The sequence below is a fragment of the Typopeltis vanoorti genome, chromosome 3 (assembly GCF_054136105.1).
Source record: "Typopeltis vanoorti isolate ZY-2024b chromosome 3, IOZ_Tvanoo_1.0, whole genome shotgun sequence".
NCBI classification, from domain to species: Eukaryota; Metazoa; Arthropoda; class Arachnida; order Uropygi; family Thelyphonidae; genus Typopeltis; species Typopeltis vanoorti.
This window is the reverse complement of record NC_143551.1, coordinates 93,726,473-93,746,399: the sequence shown is the minus strand read 5'-3', so window position 1 is coordinate 93,746,399 and position 19,927 is coordinate 93,726,473. Positions and strand designations below refer to the sequence as shown.

At 35.7% G+C, this 19,927-nt stretch overlaps 1 protein-coding gene across 10 annotated transcripts in view; it reads right to left on the bottom strand.

Annotated features, from left to right (window-relative positions):
• The window catches only part of LOC150108392 (uncharacterized), a 628,716-nt gene that overhangs the window by 375,408 nt on the left and 233,381 nt on the right, over positions 1 to 19,927 (bottom strand). For 8 of the 10 annotated variants that reach the window (XM_090415800.1, XM_090415806.1, XM_090415807.1 and 5 more), the window contains 2 exons: positions 19,532 to 19,678; positions 2,516 to 2,659 (listed from right to left, as the gene is read on the bottom strand). The exons of 1 other annotated variant lie outside the window; for it this stretch is intronic. In XM_090415800.1, coding sequence (XP_090271926.1) covers positions 2,516 to 2,659; positions 19,532 to 19,678 — 291 coding nt within the window. The remainder of the gene's footprint in view (positions 1 to 2,515; positions 2,660 to 19,531; positions 19,679 to 19,927) is intronic. One more of the 10 variants, XM_090415802.1, reaches the window with a different exon arrangement.

Sequence of the window (19,927 nt, the reverse complement as noted above, 5' to 3'; positions counted from 1 at the left end):
GGGGTGACAGCAGACTAAGATAAGGGAAATGGTTACATTATAAGACTGTGGATTTTGCAAAAGGCATTTGAGAGGATGTTTCATATCTAATCTCATTTGATCCAACTTATGTAATAGTTTTTCATGTAGCATGGATAATAGGGGAAAAGTGCTGACAGACATGGAGTGGAATCAAGACAAACAAGGGTGACTTAATTGAGTGCCTTAGAGTCTGTACTGGACTAATACTCTTTAATTTGTATATTAATGATATGGGGAATGATTTAAGAGGGAGTATTCAGTTTTTTGCTGATGATGCAGGATTGGGGAGGACAATAGTTGATAAAAGTGATATATATATATATATATATATATATATATATAACCTGCAGGATGATTTAAATAAATTGGCAGTGTGATAATGATTGTCAATTTAATGTTGCAAGAGGTAAGGTTATGCATTTTGGGTTAAAAAGGTTGTATATGGTATATCATATTGATGGTATTAGTTTGCAGGAAATCGATAAGGCTAGGGATTTGGGGATAATGGTGGACAAAGAGTTAAAGTTCAGAGGGCATACAAAAAAAATTATCAAAACAGTTGAAAGTATTATTTAGATGTTGAACACATTGACAAGTAAAGACAAAGAAGTTCTTATCTGTCATTTTTAAGCCCGCATCTTGACTACTGTGCACAGATTTGGTCGTTTGGGGATCAGGAGGTGGTGGAGTAGATTCATATATGAGTGACCATAGTGACAGGTCTGTAGAAATGTTTCTATGAGGATAGATTGAAGATGTGAGGCTTGCAGAGATTAGTTGACAGGGACAGGAAACATGATAGAAACTTATAAGTTACTAAAGGAATTCAATAAGATTGACTCTAAAGTTATTGACACAAGGTTAGTAAGGGTGTATAAATTAGATTTTTTGCCTGGAGAGTGGTTGGATGAGTGGAATGTTAGAGGTACTTATGAATACCCAAACAGTGATGAGTCTTTTTGACTCCACTGAGATATCCATATAATAATAATAATAATAATAATAATAATAATATCCTTGTCTCACCCATTTCCAGTATATTACTTCTGCTTCTACTAAAACCAGTAGTAGCAGCATTCAAGTCATCCAGTAGTTCCCACCACTTTCATTTCATATACACATGCATGTTCTAGTTGTTCATCCACCAAATTTTTAATTTTTGGGAAACACACATCATATGCATAGTCTTCTATAAAATCCACAACTATGCTATGTAAAATGTAGTAATTAAATTTTTTCTTTTGTTTCTGTAAATACTTTATTTAAAACATTACATAAAAAAGCAAGTATACATATATTCAAAAGTAACCATATAAAACTGCATGCAAATAATGATCATCATCTAGATCAAAATATTTGTATCTGAACATAATTTAATTATCAAACTAATTTCCCTTGTAAATATTGTTATGTATAATTCTTTCTAGCAGCATGGACTATCTATCCAAAGGTACCATTATGTTAATATACTACCAAAACTTCTATTTTTTTTTTTTATGTGAATCCTAGATTGAAACCTATCATTCATTAAGAAGCACCATGGGTGTGCTAAGGGTTAAATAATCTGGAAAGTATTCTCTAGAGATCAAAAATGAAACTATTTTGAACCACTTTCTTGTCTCATAAGCAGGGTGGTGGTCTTATGACAGGCAATGAATTTCTTATGCCCCCCAAAAGAGAAGATTCATAGATATCCATGACCACAGTGAGATTTAAACTCTATGACTGACTGATATTAGGTGAAGAGCAGAAGCAGTATCCATCAGGAGCCATGCAGAGACTATAAGCATGTAACAATCCTTATATTTTATCTTTGATGTCTTGGTAATGAAGAAAAGAAGAAAAAATAGTAATGATAGTAGTTAAATCTATATTAATAATTATGCTATATATTGTTTTCATCATCATTTAGCTGATAATGATATCTTCTGTTTTATTTATTCATATGGAGTTTCCTCCCTTTTCTCCCCCATCCATATTGAAGAAAGTTGAATCCCCTTCATGGGGGGTTAAGTATTTATGGCTGTAGATTTTGTTTGCCTGCTTGCGGGATGAAAAACCACAAATAAACTGGGGGAAAAACCCTGCTGTCCACGCCAAAGACCGGCTAACTTGGCTATGGCTGAGGAAGATCCTTAAGCTCCTCACGTCTCCAACGGGAATCGAACCCAGGACACTCCTTCCCCAGGCATATGGTTGTGAAGTGCATAGCCACTAAGCTAACTGCGCAGACAAGATATCTTCTAAAAACACTTCGATAAAAGAAGCATAAGCCACATCAGCTATTTTACTGGATCACCTATCAGAATATATACTATTTCAGCTACCAATAAGTTTCTGCTGAACAAACGCCTCAATAAGAATTTAATTTCCCTTTTTTTTATAATGTTGGAAGAAAAGTGGAATAGTATTATGCATAGTTTGCATGCTAAGGATATAACCAAACAAAAATATAAAGAATTTCCAAATAACTCTTTCTTCATACTACACATACCAATACATGAATTCTTTTTCATATCATATTTGTGGCCAGTTGGGCAAGATGGTCTCTTTTGACAATGGAAATCCCCAAATATGTTGATACATAAGTGAGTCTCTTTGTTACAGGTATGTATCCCTTGTGCACACTCATCAATATCTAATCGATAAAGGAAGCAAAAATAAAACACATCACACTAAATAACATGCACAATACTGGGGGGGGGGGGGGGAAGCAGACATTGAAGATTAGCAAACTCTTCAACAAAAACGAAACACTTATCAACACATTAATTATAACAGAAACATTTTGTAGCACATAACAACCAAAAAGTACTATGTGCCGGTTTCTCCAAAGGTTCTTTCTTTTCAAAGACATGGGCTATAAAAGAATAAAGTATAAGTTTTAATAATTAGAACTGATTAGTAAAACTATTAAGTGATATGCAAGAAAAGTATACAAAACATTGTTCAATTAATATTTTAGTATAGTGTTTTTAATATTATAGTTAATGACATATTCAGAATTAATTGTACAATAAGCATAAGATAAGTGGCTATAATTAGTAAAAAAGATGCACAAAATCATAAACCAACAAAGTATAATTGGGAAATCATAAATTGATGTTAATATTTCAAAATTTTTTGAAAATGAATGCTGTTTTCTTATTATTATTTATGTGATTTTTAAAGTAGTTAAGTTCATTTATAAGAGAAGCATTCAGTATAAGAAATAGTTTAGTATTGTCATAAACTATTTCTTAGAAACACCAACAGATACTTTAATGCTGTTAGAGACACCAATTAAAGTAATGAAGTTTGGAATGTTGTAGTTCAGAACATGGAAAAGAGATGACAAAAAAAAAAAAAAAAAATATATATATATATATATATATATATAGATAGATAGATAGATAGATATACAGGTAACCCTCGTATAATGCGGTACTTATACAATGCGGCTTCGATATAACGCAGTCTACAAATTGTAGAAACCCTTGTTCAACGAGGTACTTATACAATGCTGTACAATAAGTACTTATACAGTACTTGTTCAATATAACACGTTCTACAAATTGTAGAAATCCTTTATCTTTTCATATATTTTTCACCGTGCGACTTAAAAATCAAATTTTAACTTCATTAAATTTGCGTCTGCCCGTATTGACATGTAGTTATAAGTAGCAAATTTATATTAGGGGAAATACCCTTTAGCATGCATGTACGTCAACTGTTTACTGTATAAAGTGTTTATTATTGAAAATTGTCTTCATTTTCTGCCAGGAAAGAGCATTAAAAATCATAAGTATGTTAATCTCAAGCTGAGCACTTTATTTTCTGTTCTGTTACATACAATATGTAATGCTTTTTATGTACAAAATTTATTTTTATAGTAATGGTCACTTAAAGGGCTTTTGCCATATGGCTGAAAACGAAATTAGTGAATTAATTGATGAGCAAACAGATTTAAATGAGGAGGAACTGGTACAATTAATAGATGTCGTCGAACCAAATGGCAAGGAAAGTTCTGCTGAAGATTCTGATTGTGATGAATCCGTTAAAGAATTCAATTTAAAGAAATTAGCACAAGGATTAGACTTGGCAAGAAAGTTAGGAAGTTATTTTATGGATAACGATACCTCAATGGACTGCTCTGGAAAATTCACGAGACAATGGATATTTGTTTAGCTCCATATTATGAGATTAATAAAAAATTGCAGCATAGTGGTAAGCAAAGTCATATTTCTGACTTCTTGATAACTAAACCAGCCAAAGTATGCAATGAGAATTATACAAATGATTTCCAAGAGATTTCAAGTGATGACAATGTCTGGCCACTCGTAAATAAAGAAAATAACAACTATGAAATGTTAGTTCTGAAGACACTGATGACGATTAAAAATATGCACTGTATTTTATTTTGCCTAAAACATTTATGCATTATTCATATTTATGAATTTAGGGACACAAAACACACGTGTTGAAAAGATTATTTTACTGATTAATAATAAAATAATAACTTGACGTTTCAACCCCTGTATTGAGGTCATCATCAGAAGGATACATGCGTATCATTTTGATGATGTGTATAGTTCTGATGGTCATCATCAGAAGGATACATTCTGATGATGACCTCAATACAGGGGTCGAAATGTCAAGTTATTATTTTATTATTAATCAGTAAAATAATCTTTTCAACATGTGTGTTTTGTGTCCCTAAATTCATAAATATGAATGCTGATCACCGTGTAATCTTAAAAGAAAGATTTATGCATTATGTGCAATGAAGTTTGCATACAATTTGTAATTTTTATAAGTTAACACTATGTATAGTTTATATGTTTTCTTAACCTACATGAATTACCTGAATTAAATAAAAATATTTTTTATGTTGGATATGTCATTGTTGTTTATATAATTTAAAAAAAGACGATTTTGGAACATAACCCTACTTTTTCTATGCGATCTGAGCCTCGCATAACGCAATTTTATAACACGGCATTTCTGTGGAACCTAACATCTGCATTATACGAGGGTTACCTGTATTAGTAAAAGGTTTTATCACCAAGAGTGGTAAAATCTTGTACATTTTGCACACTACTTAAACATGTTATTCAGAGGGGAGTTAAAGAGTTAAGTTCAGAAGCACTTAAAGAAAGAGAGAGAGAGAGAGAATATTTATATTTCTATCTATCTTCAAGCCTCCATTCTTCCCCAATGTAGAAGTGCCTCAGAGCTCTTTTCTGTCACCTAAAGTATCTTCTTTATACTATTTCTTTTCTCTCACTGACCAATAACTCTAGCTACAGTTTCGATAATGATAATACACTACATTTATCCTACTCCTTCAGCAAACCATGCAGTGCACAAACATCCCAAACTTCAAGATCTTCCATAACCAGTGCCCTACACACTGATCTCTATATCAATTACAATATCATGATGCTACCAAATGCAATCTTGCCTTCTATCTCACAAAAAGGATCTCTTCCTTACCTTCAATAACACACAACACAAATCACCAGATGCAATCAAATCTCTCCTTCCACTGACATTTACCTTGTAGATTTTCTAGGCATAAGCATATCATATCAATAGCATCCTCAGCCTCTAAAAAACTGGGCATTCTTTTCCACTCAAGATACTACTTTTCACCAATTCATCTATTAACTCTACAAATCTCAGATCCACCCATCCTTAGAATGGGTGGATCTGAGATTTTGCGTTGTTAAGATTCATCAAGAGTGGTAAAATCTTGTACATTTTGCACACTACTTAAACATGTTATTCAGATTGGAGAGATTCTGATATTATTCTTTTCTCACTGACTTACTCTACAACCACTATCTCGCAGATGGTCTGTTTCATCTGTATATCTTCTACAGGTACTTCCATGGAAACTGTCCCACTGAACTGACATCCATTATTCCTCCATTTCCCAGGAAAGTGAAGGAATAATGGATGACAACCCCAATCACAGCAGCAGCAGCAGATACCCAGCATTTCTCTCTCCCTGCACACCAGCTACAAATGCACCAAACTGCTTCTCTCTTCCTCTTTTATTTCATCCATTTCCACATTCTGGAACAGCCTTCTTCAGTGAAAAATGAAAAATATCAATAGGTTCCTTCTTTCCTAAATTTCTTCTGCACCATACACACAACATGAATGTGCAATACGTTATTTGTATGCTGTAACTGATATATATATATACATACATACTTATATACACATATATAACTTTCAGTGAGTTCTCATACAAGATTAAGAAACTTTTACTATTGGTCCAATGCAAGATTGGGAAAGAAATACTTTTACTTTTATGCAAGCAAATATCTCTGCAAGGTATTCATATCATATTGACTCTAAATGGAGGGTTTTAAGATTGGATCATTTCTATCCCGTCCCCACTAGCACGGGAACTTACTACTTGGATTTTATGAAATTATAAAACAGACTGCAATTTCTCCACATACATTGTAGAGAAATTGCAATATCTAATAAAAATAATTTACCACATTTCTAATTAACTTAGATGTATTTTTAAAAATAATATTATTATTATTTTTAAAAATAATGGTAAATTGCATTCCTCAATTGAAAAAAGAAAACATGATTTGGTGTAAAGTGGATGATTAATGAAATTTTTCTTTTTAGAAGAAGATTTTAGAACAGGTGAATTCATTTAACTACCTAGAATGTATGATTACATAAGAAAACAAAAAAGATGTCTACTTCCTTCTATGTGTTAGGCCTACTGGCCTGTTACAGAGCTATCTTAAGCTCTTCTAAGTCGTACCCATCCCAAGGATAAGGTGACTAGCCCTATGCCTCCCAATATATTTTATGGCTGTAGCTGCATGTGTTCATGAAGCTGATTTGCCTGCTTGCAGGAGGAAAAACCCCCAGATACACTGGGGAGAAAACCCTGCTTCCCTGCCCAAGATTGGCTAACTTGGCTATGTTTGAGAAAGATCCTTAAGTTCTTCACGTCGGTGACGGGAATCGAACCCAGGACACTCCTTTCCCAGGTATAGAGTTGCAAAGTGCATAGCTACTAGGCTAACCATGTGGATGATTAATGAAATTAAAAACAGGAATTGAAGATGAAAAAGTGGCTATGGAAATAAGTATAAAGAAAGAAGTAAATAGCAATTGCATTAGGAACTCAATCCAGGAAAATAACTAGTATAGTAAGGAAGACAAAAATGGAATACCAGAAGAGACACTAGCACTACAATCCAAGAAAATCATAAGGAGCTCTTTTATTATGTGGCCAGGAGGAGAAATGATAGTAAATGAATGACTCTGCTAGATGGGCATGGGAGTTGAGTGATGAATGCAAATGACATAGTGGAGCTGTTTAATAATTATTTTATTGGGAAATAGCATCCCAGATGAGCAGTTTTTATCCCTGAAAAGATGGGGAGGGTTGAAAGTGAAGGTTAAGAAATGCATGAGGAGAATGCAGTTCAAACACTAAATCCTGGAAGTCAATAGAATTTTGCCATGTGTTTTAAAAGAATGTGCTATGAAACTGTCATACATAATGACCAAGATGTTTAATGAAATACTGGGAAAGTGGCTGAGGAGTGGAAGGAGGGCAAGATAGTGCCATTGCATAAGGATGGTAGTAAAATGTTGCCATGAAATCATAGACCAGTTGGTATTTCTTCAGTAGTTGTTAAGATTTTTGGAGAATTTAGTAAGAGATCATATACAAAATTGGGAAGATGAGAGTAACATTATCTATGAAGGTTAGCATGGATTTGTTAAGGGGTGCATCTGTGTCTGTAATCTGCTTGCTTTTTATAATAAAGTACTGAGACTAGTTGATGAGGTATACATACTCCCATTTTTTATTTATTTATTTTTGATTTTGCAAAAGCATTTAACAGGGTGATAATTGATATTTAAGTTGCAACACACGGAGTAAGATATCAGGTTAGTTAACTGGATTCAAATTCCTTTTCCTTGATACTACTTCCCATGCATAGTTCTCTGATAGATATCAGCAAGTTGTGTATGGAGAGTAGAATCAAGGAAAAGGAAAGTCACAAGTACAGAGGACTCAGTATTAGGACCTTTGCTGTCTCACATTGATGTCAATATTATCACTGGATTTCAGGGAGATATTCAGTTGTTTCAAGATGATGTGAAGTTTAGAAGGGTTATAAGTAATAGTTTCAATATAGTCCTTCAGGATGATTTGAGCTAGACAGGTGGACAAATGAATTGAGATACCAGTTTAACATAATGAAATATAAGGTCTTCATATTTGGGATCTACTAAAGGGAGTCTGCATACTCTGTTGGTGGAAGTAGAGGAGACAAGGGATCTTGGCATGATATTCAATAGAAAGTTCAAGTTCAGTTCCCTAGAAGTGAAAGGAAGTGGTGAATAATAAGAGTGAAAAGTATCTTTTTGCATGGAATGCATTGCTTGGCAGAGTGATAAATGTGCAGACAGTGAACAGGTTTAAGGGGACTTTGTGTTGTTTAAGATGGCCTACTGCAATGAGTCTAGTGAATCCATGAATCCTTGAATAATAATATTTATTATTATTCAAAGTGCCTGGGAGAGCAAGAAAAAAAACAGATCCTTAGAGGAGCTAAGTAAACTTTCTAATTCTATGGATGGTTTTGAGGAAATTAGCTGAAGAAGCCAAAGGAAATCCCAAAGAATCATTTTGCTGTGAAAGGATGGATAACTTTATGGTGATGGTAGGGAGGTGGCAAAAGCAGACAAAATTGGTTGAGTTACTTGCAAGAGAAGTATAAGCAAAGTGTGACTATAAAACCCTTTACAAAACAGTACAAGAAGTACCAATGAATTATCAACCAGTTCACAGATCTGGACTACCAGATTTTATGTGATGATCCTGAGGTGAGTGACAAAGATAGTGGCAGCTCTATGGAACGCTCCCTATGAGAATAGATTGATGGTCTAAGGGTGGGCTTCAAAAATTATTATTATTATTATTATTATTAAACAAGACCTCATGGAGTCAAAGACTCATCTAGGAGGTCCTTTTATCTCACACACATCTCATCATGCCGGGTCTTAAACATATTCAAACTCCTTGCAGACACCACACTCTCAGGCAAGGCATTCCAATCATTCACAACTCTGCACGAAAAAAACCTGCCTCTCACTCCCCTACTCACACCCTCTTTATACAGTTTCCAGGTATGACCTCTGGTTCTCCCCTGATCTCCTACTATTCTCTGTAGAACTTCTCCACCATTGATCCTATAACAACCCCTTACCAACTTGTAGGTCTCTATCATATCTCCCCTCTTCCTTCTCTCCACTAGACTCTGCAAATTACATCTTTTCGATCTTTCCTCATACTCGACATTCAAGAGGTCAGAAACTACCTTAGTCAGTCGCCTTTGGACCCTTTCCAACATCTCTTCATCCTTCTGAAAACCAGGTGACCAAATCTGGGCACAATAGTCCATGTGTGGCCTAATCAAAGCCTTATACAATGGAACAAGAATCTCCCTACTTCTACACGTCAGTGTCCTCCTCATCATTCCCAGAAGCCTTTGTGTTGTCTTCACAATTTTGGCGATGTGTCCCCAAAAATTTTAGATCCTTATCCACTATCACTCCCAGATCTCTTATTTCCTCTACTTCCAACAATATATTCTCAGAAAGCATAAATTCTGCATCCCATCTTTGTTTTCCAAATTTTAAAACCTTACATTTTGCAACACTGAACTCACATCCCCATTTGCTTGCCCAATCACTCAATTTATTCAAGTCTTCTTGCAAGGCCACAACATCTTCACTACTCTTTATGGTTCGTCCCAACTTTGCATCATCTGCAAACAACTGAATATCTCCATCCAAATCTTTGCCAATATCATTAATATACAAGTTAAATAGTAATGGCCCTAAAACAGATCCCTGAGGCACTCCACTAGTGACTTTCCTTTTCCTGGATATTGCACCCCCATACACAACTTGTTGATACCTATCAGATAGCCAGTCTCCAATCCAATGCACTAATCTAATATCCAACCCCATCTGCTCTAGTTTGACTGTCAACTTATCATGAGGTACTCTATCAAAAGCTTTTGCAAAATCCAAGTATTACTGTGTATCCTTCTCCTCTGTCCAAGGAAGCAGTCACTTTATTGTAATAAGTAAGTAGATTACTAAAACACGACCTCCCTTTAGCAAATCCATGCTGTCCATCAAAGATTATACCATTGTTGTCAACCCAACTCTGGATCCTAGTTCTCACAAGCTTCTCCAACAACTTAACCACAACACCTGACACACAGATAGGCCTATAGTTTGATGCTTGAGTTCGATCACCTCCTTTATGAAGTGGCACAATCTTGCCCTCCTTCCACTCTTTAGGGACTTGACCAAGTGCAAGACTCGTATTAAAAAAATATGTCAAGGCAGGTGTCAACTCTCTGGCACATTCCTTCAGAATACGCGGTGATATATTATCAAGTCCCACAGCCTTATTTACATCTAGTTTACTCAACTCCCCAAACACCTCTTGCTCACTTACAGTCAGTCTCTCCTCCCCATCATCAACTGCTCTTAATCTCTCCATGAAGTCACATTCACAAGATTGAAAGATCTTTATGAACCGCTCATTAAGTATCTCCACCACACATTCTGCAACAGCTGTCTTTATACCATTTCCTCCAATCAATGTCATCCTTCCATAATCATTCTTTCTTTTGCTGGCTACATATCGAAAGAACTCCCTAGGATTCTTTTTAGCTTCATTAGCTAACTGCTGTTCATACCTCTCTTTAGCTACTCTCACCAACCAAGTCACTCTCCTTGCCTGGTCTTTGTAGAACTCATGAAATTGGTTACCTCCACTTCTCTTATGCTGCCTCCACAATGCCCTTTTTCTCTGTATTGCATGCTTAATCTCTTTATTCATCCATCTCACACCTAACTTATTTAACCTTCTCACCCGTGGTATACATTTAGACATTGCATCCACTAAATATTTTTTGAAAATCCCCCAAGCTGCATTGATCTCTTTTCCAGCTAACTCCTCATTCCATGCTACACCTGCTAGCTGTCTCCTGAGCTCTTCATAATCACCCCCCCCCCCCCTTGTAGTTCCACATATACCCTTTTTTCACAGGGGTCCTTGCACTGCTGGCAACCACCCAAGTAATCACCTCATGGTCACTTTCACCAATTGGTGAATGATTTGATACCTCATTGATAATTACATCCTCCGATGAGATGACCAAATCCAAGACCCTTAATTCTCTTGTGCCCTCTGTTACATACTGTCTGAGGTAGTTATCCCTCAAAAACTCAAGAAACTCATTTTCTTTACTTCCAGTTGCTATCTCTTCATTCCAGTCTATATTGCCATAATTAAAATCACCCATAATGATCACCCTTTTCTTATTTGCTTGGCTTATTTGACTATACATTTCACTATCACCACCATCCACATTACCAGGTCTATAACAACATCCCACCAAGTATTTGATTCTATTCACCTCTATCTCACACCATACTGCCTCAAAACCACTGGCCCCATTTCCCTCTTGCATCTCTACCTTGTATGGACATAACTCTTTCTCTATCATCAATAGCCCTCCCCCTCCCTTTTTACCCCTTCTATCCTCACGAAACACATCATACCTTTCCATCTCTATTCTTGTCAGGATGTCATCCTCATCTAACCATGTCTCACTTATTCCGACAATCTCTGGGTGCACAGACGCAATTAGTGCAACCATTTCATCCGCCTTGTTTCTTATACTTCTAGCATTGGTATACAAACACAACAACTCATTTCTGGATCTACAGCTAGTTCCACTGATACCACTCACTCGATGTGATCTCTCCATGCTGGACTGGGGCCATTTCCCTTTCTGCTTCTTCATTTTAGAACCCTTTGCAATTCCATCTGTTTCCTTTTGATCCCTGATCATCCCATTACTTTCCTGCCTACACATTCTCTCACCTCCTCTTGGAGCATCCACCTTTCTCACGCTGTGTATCCCTGTCCACCCTGAGCCTCGCCGTTTCCCTGCTCCTCTTGCACACCCATTCTCTCATTTTCTATACTCATACCACTCACTTCCACATTCATTTCCACTCCTTCAATCTCTACTGTCTTACTCTCCTGCTCTTCCACATCACTCCCCTCTCGATCTGATTCATTCTCTCTATTCACCTCTCTACCTTCCAGCAGCAGTCTCTCCAAGCGACTCACACCATAACCACTCAAATGCAGTCCATCGCTCCCATACAGCTCACTTCGTCCCTCAAACTCATTCCACACATTAACAAACTGTACTCCCATCTCCTCACACATTTCAGCCAGAATATCATTCATAATCCTTGCTCTCTGCCTCATTTCACCACAATCATACCTAGGCAACACACTGACCACCCTTCCTGTCACACTATTCTCCTTTATCTTTCCAAGCAGTCTCCTGACATTCATTTTGACATGCTCTTTGTTTTCTCTCTCAAATCATTCATACCAATTAATACAATTAACTCTTTTGCTCGTTCCCGCCTCATTTTCAATGCCTCAATCACTCTACTCATTTTACCGCCTGGAAAACATACCTTGTGCATTTTATCCTCTAGCACACCTTTAATAATGGAGTCGCCATACAACGCCACTCGCTCATCTTTTGTTATCTCTTTCATGCCATCATGATTTATTTTAATAGTTTTGACCTGAATTCTCTTAATTTCATTCCGCATCCATTTCATTTCTTGCTTCATCCAATCCAATTCACCTTCTGAACCTCGCGACACATTCACTCTATCATTAAATCTTTCTAACTTTCTAACTCTCGACCCCCTCTTCTCACTTTCCCTCTCATTCATCCTTCTTTGTTTCCGTACTTTCGGTCCAACATACGTCCAACTTTCACTATCATTCTTCTCACTTTCACTCTCACATATCTTTCTTTGTTTCCGTACTTTCGGACTAACATGCGTCCAACTTTCGCTATCATTCTTCTCACTTTTACTGTCATTCATCTTTCTTTGGTTCAGTACTTTCGTTCCAACATGCGTCCAACTTTCGCCATCAGTCATTCTTTTTTCGCTATCATTCATTCTTTAGATTTTTTTTACTTGCGATTTCTGCACCACGCCATTTCTACTTTCATTCGTTCTCTCAATTTCGTTTCTTTCCGCCTCACTTTCGTCCCTTTTAACATTAGCTGATATATAATAAATAATAATATAATAATGATGTTATACTACTAAATAAATCCAGTACAAGTCTTAAGAATTCTTTAAATAAAACTAAATAAGTCTTTTAACAAATATGGAGAGAAAATCAGCAATAAAAAACAAAAACTATGAAAATAGGCTGGACCATGAAAAAATCAACTGCATTCTCAATGGAGAACCTCTATAACAATTAAAACATTACAATTATTTATGCACAATTTTAGTGAAGATGACAAATTAAATAGAGAAATAGATAATAGAATAAGCAAAGCTGGTATGGTGGGGAGCAAGGTGAGAAAATTTATAGGGAGTAAGAGTGAAATTAGCCAAAACACTAAGCTAGCACTATACAAGACAATGTTCAAACCAATGTTAACTTGTGGATCTGAGAGCTGAGTTTGAAACAAAGCTGATCATTCCTTGATCAGCTTTGTTTCTGTAAAATCATATTAAAAATGAAGTATTAGGGAGGAACATGACACTGTTAGCATTCAAGAATGCATCAGCAGAACTAACCTGAGGTGGTATGATTATTGTCATTCCTTATACTTTTATCTGCATACTCTTTCTATTCCTCTACATTTATCTGTCGGTCTCTTCTGATGCTTTAATTCCATCCTGCACTCTCTACAACTCTGCTCTCTTTCCAATCTTTCTGCAGGCCTTTCAATTCAAACTATACTTGCTTCACTCTGTCAGCATTGTTCAACACTTTCCATATTTAGCACTTCAGGACTACTGTTACACTCACTGCAACTACAATCTCATTTCTTACTCTTTTTTTTTTCTTTCTGCATTGCTTATGCTCATTTCATTTGTGTGACTCAATTCCCCCTCCTCTTTCTCCTCAAAGTAGAGATATTTGATACATGCAAAGGCATTCTCTTGTGTCACCTCCCAAAAACCCACTGCAAATGTGAAGAGTATGTATTACAAATTCAACATGTAATGTGAAATTCTTAACCCTGTAAATGGAATGATATGATACTGAATAATACCATAGAAGAATGGTATACCACAAGCTGCTATCTTGGCATATTACTGTAATTGGTTGGCTTACTCTTCATCTCATCTCATCTCATCTTCCTTTTTCCCTCTTTTACCTTGCAGTGCCGAGGGTTTATTGATCATCCGACCTTAGCTTACTCCTACAAAACCCAATTCAGAAACGTATCTTGTCTTGAAATCTTATAATTGCTTTTTCTGATGCAAAGTTACTTGTAGTACCAGTTCATTCATATTAAGTATAACATTTTTATAACAGCAAAAGCTATAAAGTGAAGTTATAAAAGCAGTAAAGTGAAATTATAATCCTTTTAATTTGCTTTTAATTGCATTGCTGCTAGCTATGGTTGTGACACTGTATAAAGCACTGGTCAGCCCACACTTGGACTGTTATGCTCAAATTTGGTCACCTAGTTTTCATTATGATGCAGGAACATTAGAGAAGGTCCAAAGATAAGTGACTAAAGCAGTATCAGGACTCCGGAATGTTGGGTATAGAGAGAGGTTAACCGAATGTAAATGACAGAGCTTGGTGGATAGGAGAAAAAGATGTAATATGATAGAAATGCTTAATTAGAGAGGGAATCTTATCATATTAATACAAAGGGGGATTATAAAAAGAATAGAAAGTTAGAGGGAGAAGAACAAAGACCATCCCTGGAAGTTGTGTAAAGATGTGATCAAGAATGCTGTCAGGAGTAATTTATTTTTGTAGTGAGAATTGGAACATGCTATCAGAATGTAGTGTATATGCAGGGAGAGAGTTAATGATGTTAAGGTCCAGCATGATAAATATGTAGATTGGATGAACCTCGCACGATCAGTCTGCTGATTCCATGGAGGTTGGTGTGATTAATAATAATATTTCAATATTGAGATCATACCTTTTGTGATCTCTTGAAAGATAAAGAACTAGAGATATTAAAAAACAGAAGTAACTTAAGCAATTAACTGAATGGAGCTTAATAAAATACCAGAAATTGGTATATATTTTCAGAGTTGTTAAAATATAAAGGGTCAAACTTCCAAAGAAGATTACTTATTGTCAAATTCCTGATGTGTACCCTCAATGAATGGAAGTAGAGAATTTTATGATAGTATTAGATAAAAAGTTTTCATTATTACTAACTTCCTGTCAGTTTTCCTCTGAATTAGTCTTAACAAACTTAGATGTATAAGATCTGACAATAATATTGTCAGATCTTATACATCTAAGGCAATTATACATCTAACTGCATCACCTAGGTTTTGGTTTTCCTCTGGATCTTTTTTTTTCTGCCATCATGACATCAAACATCCGTTTCACTACCTTACCTTTCCTTTCCCATTTAGTACATACCACACTTATGAGATTAGTTTTTCTAACAGAATCGTGAATGCTAACAATGTCGAGTTCCTTCCTAATTTCTTTATTTTTAATATTATTTTGCAAATGATACCAACTGTTTACTCCCCTCAAAACCTTGTTACATACCAAAAAACCTTTTCTGGATTACCTTTCACTTGTATAGCCAACCTCCTTATCTACTATGATATCACCTGACTTACTGTTACTGATTACCCTTTGGCCTGTGCTTTGTGTGTTTGCTGATCACTGCTCATTTACTTGCTGAGTAACCTTCTCTTTAAATTCCCTTAACAAATTTCTCTCAAACTACTGTATCTGTCTTGATTATATGTTTTATTCCTAATCCAGCCTTCAGATCCATAAGTTAAAACTAGTTTTGTACACTGCCTTGTATATAACTAGTTTAGTATTTTGGCTAAATTTCTTTAATATTCCAAATTAATTTATTCAGCTGACTATCCAGAAACACTTGTTTTGCTTTTTAATGATCTGTAATATAATATACATTTCGGTTCATATACCTCTATTTTGACATCCACCTCCACCCACCTTGTTACAACAATATCTCCACCTGGATGATAACCCTTGCAATGTGATCACTCAGTAATTCAATTATTTCATCTGCTTCAGTCACCCTCTACCATCAGCATTCTTCCAAATTATTCTATTGCAATCTTGTTACATACCAAAAAACCTTTTCTGGATTACCTTTCACTTGTATAGCCAACCTCCTTATCTACTATGATATCACCTGACTTACTGTTACTGATTACCCTTTGGCCTGTGCTTTGTGTGTTTGCTGATCACTGCTCATTTACTTGCTGAGTAACCTTCTCTTTAAATTCCCTTAACAAATTTCTCTCAAACTACTGTATCTGTCTTGATTATCTGTTTTATTCCTAATCCAGCCTTCAGATCCATAAGTTAAAACTAGTTTTGTACACTGCCTTGTATATAACTAGTTTAGTATTTTGGCTAAATTTCTTTAATATTCCAAATTAATTTATTCAGCTGACTATCCAGAAACACTTGTTTTGCTTTTTAATGATCTGTAATATAATATACATTTCGGTTCATATACCTCTATTTTGACATCCACCTCCACCCACCTTGTTACAACAATATCTCCACCTGGATGATAACCCTTGCAATGTGATCACTCAGTAATTCAATTATTTCATCTGCTTCAGTCACCCTCTACCATCAGCATTCTTCCAAATTATTCTATTGCAATCTTGTTACATACCAAAAAACCTTTTCTGGATTACCTTTCACTTGTATAGCCAACCTCCTTATCTACCATGATATCACCTGACTTACTGTTACTGATTACCCTTTGGCCTGTGCTTTGTGTGTTTGCTGATCACTGCTCATTTACTTGCTGAGTAACCTTCTCTTTAAATTCCCTTAACAAACTTTTGTTTTTTGGCAGCTCCTGTTGAATTGAATGATGCTACACAGCCACTTAACCCCTATCTGATTTATCTGTCTGAATCCAGATAGGGATATGAAGGCTACTACTTCTTTCATATGATCCCTAACCATTTTCTATGCACTATTAGCATCCAATCCCCCTACAGGTCCTACACTGTCCTCTTGATGAACTCCTTCTCTTTTTGGCCGATGTTCATCAGTAATAGTCCTCCTACTATCCCAAAGCCAAATATACGTAGAAACTTTGGAAGTTTCAAAAATTTTGACCAAAGAGTTTATGAGAATATAATCTTGGCATGTTTCAGCTTGCACTACTTAAAAGATGCGACCGCTACCCAAGTGTCTGTATATTCATCATTTATTAGCGTATATTGATAAACATTTCACTGGCCTGACAGCTGTTTCAAACTGGTTGGTTCTCTTCAGAAACCAGGCAAAACCTTAAGAAAGCAGGAACTCTCATTCAATACCAAAACAATCAGATCTCAGAGAGTTGTAATTTTTATAAGTGAACTCTAAAATTGCATAACAATAATTATCATAAAAGGAGCCATAAACTCTCTGGTCAAAAGTTTAGAAACTTCCAAAGTTTCTACATATATTCAGCTTTCAAATAATGTTTGATCTTTAATATCCACTATTTCTATATAATTTACATGGCTGAAATGAAGCCATATGATTCTTTCTTTGATGATTACTATTACACATCAACCAAGAGTTCACTTATGAAAAATACAACAATGTGACACTGAATTGCTTTGGTACTGAAGGAGAATTTTTGCTCTCTTAAGGTTCTAATGAGCAGTTCTGCTCAGTGGTAGGGTGAACCTATAACTAAGCAAGCCACCACTGAGCTAAATAATCCTTCAAGTCACTCACTGTTGGGTGATTTAAGGGAATGGCCAACTCCAGATCACCCAACAATGAACTCACTGTTGGGTGATCTGGAGGGGATTGCCTGAGTGACCTCCCTGCACATGAACAAGACTTTGGAGAGCAGTTGAGCATCAAGAGATTTGAGTTTGTTGGGATGGCCTGTATCAGAGTTGCCTGAGCAGATGTTTCTCCATGGAATATGAGTGGTTCTGTTTAGTGGTAGAGTAAGTCTGTCACTGAGTAGAACCAACACTGAGTTAAATAATCTTTTGGGTCACTCGTTGAGTTTAGAGTGATCTTGGGAATACCTAGTTTTTGGAGCAGATCCTTTACTTATATGGTGATTTCTGAAAAGAATAGTAGGCCCATGTACACTAGTGGTTTGTCTGCTGCCTTGCCAGCAAAGGTTTGGCTGGTGACAGTACTAGACTGAGGTTGTGCTGGGCTGAGGTTTGGATTGGTGATCGGGTGGCATGCAGCGATTCATAAGAGATTCAGTTTTCTAGTTTTGAGAGAAACTTGTGACCTGAAATTAAGAATTATCTACACATTAGCACAAGTTATTTTCAAACTGAAATATCTGGCAGTATATTAAATACACTTTTCTTGTGTAATGTGTAGAAAATTCTTAGATCCAGTTTTGGAGCTACTTGAGAGGTGACCTGTTATCACTCATGAGTTTTTGGAATTGGCAATTTGAACAAAATATATTGCTTGGTTTCTGAAGAGAACCAGGTCGAAACATCTGTCAAGCCAGTGAAACCTTTATTTGCTCACATTGGTTTGGAGCAGATCCTTTACTATATAGACATGATCAGCACCATTCAAATAATCACTATTAAACTTCAACTTATCTTTTCCTACTTTTTTCCTTTCTTTCTTTTCCTTATGCCATCTCTTTACTCATTTTCTCTCTTGTCATCATACTCTATTTATTTCACTATATCCTGATCTTTTGATGGAAGTTTTTCCCCTTGGCTATGTTACCGATTATATATTTGATTTAATCCTTTATCCAAGTGTAAGCAAACCAAGTTTGCACCTGAAGTATTTTCAGGATTGGGGCAACTCGTGGTAAAAGTGGAGTAAGTTCTGATTACTTGCTTCCCACTGATGAGACCTCAATAAAGGTCGAAACCCGTCTGGGTAGTGGCCCTTCTCTTAATGCATAGCATTATACATATCTGCAAGGAGATGTACTTTGCATTATGGGAGATATTAAGGCAAGTAATCAGAATTTACTCCACTTTTACCACAAGTTGCCCCAGTCCTGAAAATACTTCAGGTGCAAACTTGGTTTGCTTACACTTGGATAAAGGATTAAACCAAATATATAATCCTGATCTTTTGCTCCATTTCCTCATTCCTTTGTTATTGTTACTATCATGACATTGTTATTCTCATGAAGTGATAGCTGAGGATAATGCATCAACATCAACTATATCTCAACTGTTTTCAGGAAAAAAAAATAGTCCTTCTTTCACATCCTTTTTCCAATAATAAAATTTAGGAACAAATAATAGCTTGAACTTGTTTGTTCAAAGGAGCTCATTTCCAAAATCTTATAACCTGCTTAATAATAATAATATATAAATACAATGTGAGACATGTTTAAAAAAGAAATATCTTATGAAGTCTTTTTAGTAATGAAATAAGCGATACCATAACATGCTTTAGAAGTTTGGTTATACTTGTATCCTGGAGGGCATTCTTCCAATATGACTGACTGGCACCGATAGCTTCCAGGCACATTAATACATTGCTGTCTATCACCAGTGCATTGATGGACTCCTTCACATTCATTGATATCTAAACACATCATGCAATAGTGATCAAACTTTTTTAAAAAAAATCAACTGTATATACATAACAGAGATACACAGTCATCATAGATAAAAAACTAAATCAAATGTATTGTATTTGTGAATGACTATATATTTGTAATGTGTCATTGTAAGATTTATAACATTTGTACCATTTGTTACCCGTGTTTACTATCTTGTAAATAACATAGATATATAGTTGTTGACTATAAAGGAGCATGTCATATGAGTTTTT